The 9,507-nt window shown below is 44.4% G+C and overlaps 3 protein-coding genes across 9 annotated transcripts; 1 reads left to right on the top strand and 2 right to left on the bottom strand.

Moving 5' to 3' along the window:
• Positions 1-352: 352 nt before the first annotated feature.
• Csgalnact (Chondroitin sulfate N-acetylgalactosaminyltransferase) lies at positions 353-7,969 on the bottom strand. Its single transcript, XM_001360767.4, has 5 exons — positions 7,831-7,969; positions 1,714-2,777; positions 1,512-1,654; positions 1,146-1,448; positions 353-1,077 (listed from the first exon to the last, which is right to left on the bottom strand). The coding sequence occupies exons 2-5, from the start codon at positions 2,741-2,743 to the stop codon at positions 934-936; spliced, it is 1,620 nt and encodes a 539-aa protein (XP_001360804.3). The 5' UTR covers positions 2,744-2,777; positions 7,831-7,969; the 3' UTR covers positions 353-933.
• On the top strand, positions 5,190-7,847 carry Syb (Vesicle-associated membrane protein synaptobrevin). 6 transcript variants are annotated; one of them, XR_001452166.2, is made up of 5 exons: positions 5,190-5,342; positions 5,673-5,729; positions 6,055-6,323; positions 6,622-6,798; positions 7,395-7,847. XR_001452166.2 is itself a non-coding variant. In XM_033377840.1 (4 exons), the coding sequence occupies exons 2-4, from the start codon at positions 5,683-5,685 to the stop codon at positions 7,484-7,486; spliced, it is 471 nt and encodes a 156-aa protein (XP_033233731.1). In that variant the 5' UTR covers positions 5,191-5,342; positions 5,673-5,682; the 3' UTR covers positions 7,487-7,836. The 6 variants fall into 6 exon arrangements, 4 of the variants coding, with proteins under 4 accessions (XP_033233731.1, XP_015039700.1, XP_033233732.1 ...); XR_001452167.2 differs by having other exon boundaries at positions 5,992-6,323; positions 7,395-7,836; XM_033377840.1 differs by lacking the exon at positions 6,622-6,798 and having other exon boundaries at positions 5,191-5,342; positions 5,992-6,323; positions 7,395-7,836.
• On the bottom strand, positions 7,874-9,383 carry LOC4804205 (uncharacterized). Of its 2 annotated transcripts, XM_001360765.4 has the most exons (5): positions 9,108-9,383; positions 8,889-9,039; positions 8,666-8,812; positions 8,473-8,610; positions 7,874-8,407 (listed from the first exon to the last, which is right to left on the bottom strand). In XM_001360765.4, exons 1-5 carry the CDS (start codon positions 9,221-9,223, stop codon positions 8,216-8,218), a joined length of 744 nt encoding a protein of 247 aa, XP_001360802.3. In that variant the 5' UTR covers positions 9,224-9,383; the 3' UTR covers positions 7,874-8,215. The 2 variants fall into 2 exon arrangements, with proteins under 2 accessions (XP_001360802.3, XP_015039698.2); XM_015184212.2 differs by lacking the exon at positions 9,108-9,383 and having other exon boundaries at positions 8,873-9,005.
• Positions 9,384-9,507: the final 124 nt, after the last annotated feature.

The following is a 9,507-nucleotide window of genomic DNA, read 5'->3' as shown; positions in this document are numbered from 1 at the left end:
CAGATTGTGCACAAGTAGCACTCCACACTCGTTTGTTAATGTGTTTGAAAGGACAATTTGGAAGATGTAAGAAATACCAGTACTAGTGGAAATGTAAAAAGTTGTACGGCTGGCATGTTTCCGGCTGATGTCGCCATTCTATCAAAGTATAACAAATTTACTTTCCGCTAGAGTGCCAGAAAGATCCCCAGCTCCTAGTCGCAGCCAGAGTGAGGAGGAGGAGAGGGCAGGTACTAGATCACCTTCTTCATATGCGTGCTCACTGAACCCCATGTGGAGGTCGTTGGCTTCGACATCCCCCAGCCATGGAATGGAGCGAACGACCAGCCGAAAAAACAAAAACCAGCCAACAACCAGGCGACAAGTTTAATTAAACGATTTAATTTAGTTTTTACAAAGCGCGCAGCACTCTGGCAGATTTGTTTAGGCTCAGTTTAAGTTACAAAGTACATGAGATACGGATTCGATATGGTAAATATCTTGGGGCTTTGGAGATTGCATCTAGTTTGCTTCATGGAAGAACAATTTGTGATGTGTGTGTGTGTTTGTGTGTGTGTGGGTGTGTGGCACTCTCGAGGGCGCAACAACAAGATCAACAATTAAGCTAAGTCAACGATTTCGCTAAATACGAGTTATTGTCTCCAGTTTTACATATTTGTATTCATGTGTGCGTGTACACTCAGAAAAATGAAGCACAATACAATATTTAGGGGATACGCGGAGAAGGATGCATTCCCGATCCTATAAGTATTCATTTGGATTTATATGATCCAAATACGATCATAACTGGGCTACTTAGGAAAACACTTTGCGGACTTAAAGGTTCCATAAGTATGGGATTTTCCACACTGGCCTTTTTTACAGAGTGTATGCCTTAGGTTGATTAAGTAGCAGCCCCAGGACAAGGGAAATCGCTTGGGAAATGTAAATGTATCACGACTGCAGCTTGGCCGCATTGGCGGCGGCTATGTCATCCCGGAAGGCCAGGAAGCCGAGTTGGGCATGGGAGGCCTCGTTCAAAGCCCGCGATCGGATGCAGGCGCGGTACTGGTCGGCAGTCAGCGAGCTGGCACAGACCTGTCGGGAATGCAAAGTTAGAAAGCAGCTTAGAATATCGATAGAGATGAGGGATGGCGAAAGTTTACCTTGGTGTGCCAGCGATGAAAGATACCCGGATCGGTGGCCCTGATGATCTTAATCTTCGATCGAATGTACTTGCGGTAGAGCATCACGTCCTCGCCGCCCCAGCCGACGATCTCCTCCTCGTCGAAGCCGCGTATCTGAAGGAAGTTTGAGCGGTACTGGCAGGTCATGCCGTAGCCAAAGTCCCTCCAGAACCCAGTGTCCTTAGAGATGACCAGCTGCTCCTCCTCGCTGGGCAGCGGCTTGCCCTGGAGCGTGTACACCACGTGCGGGTTATACAGACTGAAAACCACCGGATAGTACACCTGAGAGGGCAGGGAGATCATTACAGATCTGCTTGGAGCTCCATTGTGGACCACGACACCTACCTTCTTGCCGGGCGCGGCATTCCAGCGACAGCGCTCCAGGAACCTGGCCGTGAACATGATGTCCACGTCGCACATGAAGAGCAGCACATCCTCCGCTGGCGATGGGGATACAATGTGCTCTGCCCCCAGCCTCAAGGCCTTTGCTGATAGATGGGACAAACTGAATGAGTGGCCGAATGGCTGGGGGAATCGCATTACTTACCTCTGCTGAAGGTCTCGTTCAGGGCGAGGAACTGTGTTCTCTCCGACAACTCGGCCATCTGCCTGGCCTGCGCTAGCCCACTGTCGCCAAAGTAAACGACGATCAGCTCGAGATGCCGATCCCCTAGACTGGCGAACATTTGCAAAAAACTACGGAAGCTGTGCAGCCGACCGGCCAGCGGCACTATAACATGGATTACGGCCGGACTGGAGCTGGGGCTGCGGCTGGCCGGAATCTCCGACAACTGCACCGTCTGGAGGGGGGCGAACGGGCGCATAACCAGGGCCCGGCGCACGGGACTCGTGTGGTGCTTTACGCTCTGGAAGTAGAGCTCGTACTGGGTGCCCGTCGTGGGCTCGGTGCGGTAGATGCCCTCAATGAAGTCGTCCAGCGTGTACTTGATCACGTCCAATGCAGCTCCCACTCCAGCTGCCTTGGCACGCACCCGTGCTGAATGGTTGCGGTTGAGGCTTTCCAGCGCCTTGTTGACCGCCCCAATGAGGTCACGGCGGCGATAGCCAATGGGCTTCTCCACCACTCGCTTGCCCAGGCCCAGATCGATGGGGAATACGCGAGTGAAGGTGAAGTGGTTGAAGGGAATCAGCTCGTACTCGTTGTTCAGGGGCAAGCCGTGCAGGATCTCAGCGGCACCCACCTGCTTCCGGATGTAGCTGCTGCAGTCGTAGCTGTGGTGCGTCAGTGGTGGCAAGGGCGGCCCCACAGTGGTTTCTGGGAGATGGTGGCTGCCATTGGCGGCCGCTCCATTGTGGCCACTCCGATTGTTCTGAAGGATGACGATTTGGGCACGCAGGGTGAGCACCTCATGCTTCAGGCGCTCAATCTCCGCCTCACGGTCGCCGCCCAGCACATAACTGGGGCCACTGGTTTCGCTGGGATGATGGTGCAGCGCTTCCTGAGCCGTGAGCTCGTCTATGCCGCATTTGGTCAGTATTACAATCGACACGGCACTGACCAGGACGAACAGCAGCAGGAGACGCACTACCAACCGGGAGGCGAGCGAGCTATGCATTTTCCATAGTTCCGTTCCCCTTCAGTTATTTCGACTGCAAGAAAATTTAAAAATCCGTTAATGAAAATAATGAAAATGAATTGCAGTGTGTACACACTGATGCCAAAGCAGTGCTGCATAATTTCACTAAAGCTTCGATCTACGTTTCGATAAATACGTTTCGGCGCAAATTTCGAATTGAATAATTTTCAGTCTGAACAATCTGATTGCGAAGGTTTGAACGCAGCTTGGAAATGGAAATTAATGGAAAATTAATGCAAAACTGAGAGATCTATATAGCTGGGAATATTCGACGGAAGATAATAAACGAGTATTTATTGGTGAATAACCGGTTGACAACAATGATTACCGGCAACATAAATTGTCATACCCTAGGGAAAATGGCATTATAGAATTGAGAAAATGTTTGTCATCCCAGGCTCCGTAGGCATCAGGATCGAGATAAATGTATACAAAATACTAATAATATATGTACATGAATATGTCTAAAGAATATCGATTTGAGAAAAGGTCTTTATAAATTACGTTTTATCTTCATATAAAATTTTCGAATTAGGGTGTACCAGCAACCAGCAACATTGCGACCAAAAGTAAGGGTTTTACTTAGACAGAATTATTCAACGGAATCTCTAAATTGAGCAATATGAACGACTGTTCTGTTTCATTTTCTTTTGTTTGACCATTTTCGCTAAAACCTTTTTTTACGCAAAATGCAATAAAAGCAAGTGTTTAAAATAAATCAGGCAATTAGAAAATAGATTCACTAATCGGATAAAATTATATGGGCATAGATAAAGGCCCGGTTGACAACATTTAAATCCTTGTCGCTCACATTCAAAAAAGTTCGATTTGGCGCGCACCACTCGGTATATTTTGTATTTCCTGTAGAAACTGGTTTTCGCCGCGCTCCCATGTGGTGTTTTTTAGTGCTAAATGGTATTTTTGCCTTCTATTAATTTAATTTTCAATTTTATATAAAAATCCAATAAATGCAAGTATTTCGAATAGGCCAATCAAGTATAGAATTGATTCATCAATCGTATAAAATTGAGTGGGCATGGCTAAATTTTCTATATAAATAGTATTATTCAACGGAACAAAGAATATGAGGAATTTGAATTCGCCGCAGTTCGATTTAGCAACAATGAGTCCCATTCCATCCACAATGTTGCGGCAACATTTACTTGAAAACCGTGTTTTAGTCAAAATACAATAAAAGCAAGGACTAAAAACTAACCAATTGTGTAGAAAATTGATTCATTAATCGTATAAAATTATGTGGGCATAGATAAAGGCCCGGTTGACAACATTTAAGTAATTGTCGCTCACATTCAAAAAAGTTCGATTTGGCGCGCACCACTCGGTATATTTTTCAAGTGAGACCGTATATACTGTAGAAACTGGTTTTCGCCGCGCTCCCATGAGGTGTTTTTTAGTGCTAAATGGTATTTTTGTCATCTATTAATTTCATTTTCAATTTTATATAAAAACCCAATAAATGCAAGTTTTTTGAATAGGCCAATCAAGTATAGAATTGATTCATCAATCGTATAAAATTGAGTGGGCATGGCTAAATTTTCTATATAAATAGTATTATTCAACGGAACAAAGAATATGCGAAATTTTGAGTTCGCCGCAGTTCGCCGCATTTCACCCCAATTCGCTTTGGCAACAATGAGTCTCATTCCATACACAAATGTTGCGCATTCCATACACAAAAGTTGCGGCAACATTTACTTAAAAACCGTTTTTTGGTCAAAATAAAATACATAAAGGTAATTAAAAGAAGCAATCTTGTAGAAAATACATTTATCTATGGGATAAAGCCAAGTGGGCAAATCTATATAGCTTGAAACATAGGCAATACCCGATTCGCCGCAGTTTCGCTATTGCAACAATGAGTCCCATTCCATACACAAATGTTGCTAACTCCATGCACAAATGTTGCTAATTCCATGCACACATACCCTGGGGGAAATGGATGATATAGAATTGTGAATACGTTTGTCTTCCAAGGCTCAGTAGGTATCAGGATCGAGATAAATATACACAAGATACTTATAATGTACTCGAATATGTCTAAAGAATATCAATTTGAGAAAATTTCTTAATAAATCACATTTCATCTTCATATAAAATTAGCGAAATAGGGTGTACAAGGACCTATACACGCATCATGTCTTTAAATACCAGCAACATTGCGACTGTTTTTCTTGTTGAACTATTTTGTTTAAACCTTGTTTTAGTCAAAATACAATAAAAGCAAGTAATAAAAATAAGCCAGTTAAGTAGAAAATTGATTCATCAATGGGCTAAAATTATGTAGGCAATGCTAAATGCGCTATATATATAGTAATATTCGACGGAATATCAAAATCGAGGAATATGTAAAAAGAACTTGAATTCGTCAGTATATTTACGGTATATTTTGACAGTGAGACGGTATATTCTGGTATATCCGCGGTCACACTGGCTCTAATCATCACAAGCTTGAAATTTTTTAATTTTTTAACTCAAAATCTGAAATTTTGCTAAATAAATAGCAAGAGAGAGGTTTTTCTGTGCATTAAAAGCAGTATTTCTTCAGTAACATTGTCAGGTAAGTGCATGGGTGGCGGCATGGATTGCTCAGAGGGAAACAATGTGTGCGTAGGGCATGCAACAAGTTCTTTCTTTGGCTGGTGCGGGGTGATGGCATTTTTTTTCGCTAGCTGCGGCCGTGGAACTGGAATGATTCATAGGCCAACAAGCAGCGGCTATTCATTCGGTAGATAAGGTGTGTGTCAGTGCTCTGGATTTGTTTTTTGGTTGGGCAAATTTAATCGCAGTCTTTGTGCGTGTTTGTGTGAATGTGTTGGAAATTGCATTGTGGCTAAAATAAGCAATAAGACATCTATTAACTCATATTTCCTTGCTACTTTTTGAACAGAATTTCCACAATGGAGAACAACGAAGCCCCCTCACCATCCGGCTCCAACGCAAACGAGTAAGTGGGCCCTCAAATTGAAATATCCACGGAAGCTACCTGAATCGTCGTACAAATGCAAGGCGGATTGCGGGAAGGGAAGCCATTGATGTGACGTCACTGGTCACTGATTAATTGATATGTAAGGGAGCTGGCTACCCGTATGCGGGAAGTGGTATTCAGAACGGCCCTCAGCGACAGACTTGCATTTGTACGATGCCGGCTGGATGATTTTCCGTGTATACGTAAGCATCTCCCCCACCACACGCATAATATTGTACAGTTTTCCTATACTTCCGCCGCCGCCAAACGCCTACAACAACAACTTCGCCGATACGAACAATAGCAACAACAATGCCGCCGCCCAGAAGCGCCTGCAGCAGACACAGGCCAAAGTGGACGAGGTGGTGGGCATAATGCGCGTCAACGTGGAGAAAGTGCTGGAGCGGGACCAGAAACTCTCGGAGCTGGGCGAGCGCGCCGACCAACTGGAGCAGGGTGCCTCTCAGTTCGAGCAGCAGGCGGGCAAGCTGAAGCGCAAGCAATGGTGGGCCAACATGAAGATGATGATCATTCTCGGAGTGATCGCAGTGGTACTGCTCATAATCGTCCTAGGTAAGTTCAGGACTGATCTGCTTATGCTTTTGGGCTTTTGGCTTCGGGCAACGGTTGTGGTTTTTTGCTTAGGCCTAAGAACTATCTAGCTTATGTTACTGATGCTAGCTTTAAGCTTTGTATTGCCAACGCCCTGCAACGCGTCTGTCTATTTTCCAATCTGTGGTTGCAGTTCTGCACATAACCCAAGTTTCAATGGATCTTTCAATGCTAACTAACTCGATGATTGATATGTATGATAGATATGCCGAGCCCTAACTGATGACGAATCGTTGTCCCTTTCTGTTTCTACTTGCAGTGTCGCTTTTCAATTGATCAAAACATACACAAAAATTATCAAATTCCGTTTTCTATATGTACAACAAAGCTAAGGTTCATTTATGTCATTATATACACACACACGCACGTGTACAGTGTAGATGTATGCATGTATATTGTATATTATATTAAGCTAAGCAACTCCAAAAAACTAAAGGTAAATTGCGCCTCGTCCCTCAAGTGTTAATTATCATATTTGTTTAGTTTGTAATGTGTAGATTAGCTCATGTCTATGTGTGGAAACCATATATGTACGATTTTCAGTTCACGGCAGGGATGTGTTCTTTTGAGAAGTCATCACACCACTTTGGTAATAACAGTAATAATGTTAGAAGGGCGAAGGGTGGCAGAAAAGTGTTTTCACACTGTTACTCGTACGATGGTTTACATCGTACGGAACGAAGAACATTTGACCCCATCAACTATAGATACATACACACATATACTTCGTTCTAATGCAATGCAATATTTCTAAGGTAAACTCGTATATTTATAGCGTGCAATGGCTATTATCGGATCAGATCACATTGTTGTAGAAGAATATAGAACATATATAGAGAATAGTGCCAATAGGAGCAATTTTTTTGCCTAAGTGTTAACGTATACGTCCATCCGATGATACCTTTCTAGTTCTAGTATATAGGGTATTTTTTTACTTTGTGCAGGATGACCCAATTCAGGATTAGATAACTTGTTGAATTTTCTGATGCTCGGAATGCCAGTTCTGTTGACTAATTGTGCCCTCCCTTTCAGTCTCGGTCTGGCCAGAAAGCAGTGGCAGCAGCGGTGGAGGAGCCAAGTCCATTACCGAACCCAAGACCGTTACGGAAACACCCCCTCACTAAGGTCGCGCTCCATTCACTAACCAGAAAGCACAGATATGGAACACAGGAAACCAAAATGGACCAACACATCAGGGGCATGGACATGGACAGTGTGGCCTTCGCTTTGGCCAAATCGCGCAAACAAAAGTTTATTCAATTAGAAATGAAGAGAGGAAAATCAAAAGGAACACTATCTAAACATACATATATTTAACCAGGATGTAATTATTAAAACCTAATGTTAAACAAACATTTTTCACGTATTGTAACCCAGACCTGAGGCCTGTGTGTAGGGTGTATGTAATATGTGTGCTCTGTATATGTATTTGTATATCGTATAATTTGAAATACACTATGCCACATACACTTTACAAAATCTCAAGCACCCCGAAGATTCGAAGAAAACTCTCACGTTGAAAGCCATTTATTTACTTTTTAATGTAAATCGCGCATTGGTTAGAAAATATGTATTGATTTTATGGCGACGGACGCGCACATGCACACGAACCACTCAAACAACCGAACCGTTCTGTTATGTTCCGAGCCGTGCTGATTGCAACCGGGCCAAGTGCAATATACATAGAAACTGTGCACGATGCGATGCGACAGGGCAGGACGATGTAAACACTACGACAATCCGCTGGCCCAGCTGTTCCGATAGTCGGCGCATGCTCCGGATTGGCGTACATCGATTCAGAACATTTTCTGGTGATGAGAGCCACGTGACCGGTGTGACTGTGACACTGTGACTTATTTAAATAAATCTGTGAGCTTGACATTCCAATCCATTATCTCGAACCAGGAGGCTGTCGTCCACACATAGCCCATGTAAAGGGCATAGAAGTTCAGGTAATACAGCTGGCCGATGAGTATGTGGTCTCCCTTGGGCTCGTAGTGATAGAAGTTCGGTTTCCTTATTGAGGCGGCAAATATCACCACAAACTGCAGATGATTAAGGCAGATAGAGGTAACGAGCTACAGCGGCCAGGAGGAGTAGTAGATCTTACAATGTTCGACAGAGTGGTGTAGACGAGAAGGGTCACGAACTCGATGGTAATTCGCTTCATTTCGGCGCACACGATGATGCCAAAGCTGGTGAGGACAAATAGACGTTCGCTCCACCGGATCACATTGTGACGTGATACCTAGCATGAGGTCAGGAGGGATCAGTACGAGTCGTGGCTCCCTGGGAGCACTTACGAAGAGACCACGCCTATGGCGCACCGCCAAGTTTCCGTAGCACAGACTGATGGCCATGACGATGAAGGTGAGCGCAACGGAGATGATTAAGCTAATATATGGCGCCGTCTTTGCGGGTTTCATGATGGATATGGTATTTACCTCGAACTGTAGTGATACGGGGACTGTTAGTTGGGTTCCTGGCCAAAAAGATGGATCGCCGCGCACCGATCAGATGACTCACCGTCCAGACGCCGGCCAGTATGCGCTTCCAGGAGGACTTTTGCACGATCATGTGGTAAAAGAACACGTACAATTGTATGGATATGAAGCTGACGAAGAACTGCAGCAGGCTGAAATAATAGTGCTCTTCGAGGAATCTCTTCACGGCCTTTCTGCGGGGTGGAAGATCGGAATAAGACGAAGCACTGATCCCGACCCCCGAATCCCTAACTCCACTCACATTTCCATGAAAATCGAAACCTGTATCTGTCCAATGATCAGCATAATGATGGTCACCTTGTATGTCTGGCACAGTATTTTCTTTGTCCGTTCGTCGGCATCTCCGGTCTGCTCCATAGCTGGAGACGGTCTGGTGTTGCTGGATTCGCTTTACATAAAAATTTAAGTACAAAATAATAAAAACCAATCGCAGAAAACGGTAAGCCAACTGAGCAACGTAGAGTATGATATGCCGGGCCGCACCGATCTCATCCCCTTGAGTAGACTGGTGGTCGGAGTGCTGTCTACGGTAGTGTATGCCCTTTTATTTTTTAGCCGATAACAACCTCGGTCATTTGTCGCGGGACAGACTACTTCCTAGCTACTCCCAGTTTCCCTTCTCCTTGGTTTTTCTATAAATC

This window comes from Drosophila pseudoobscura, chromosome 3, assembly GCF_009870125.1.
Source record: "Drosophila pseudoobscura strain MV-25-SWS-2005 chromosome 3, UCI_Dpse_MV25, whole genome shotgun sequence".
In the NCBI taxonomy this organism is placed as follows: domain Eukaryota; kingdom Metazoa; phylum Arthropoda; class Insecta; order Diptera; family Drosophilidae; genus Drosophila; species Drosophila pseudoobscura.
Note: the sequence above shows the minus strand (reverse complement) of the source record. Positions and strands in the feature narration are given on the sequence as shown.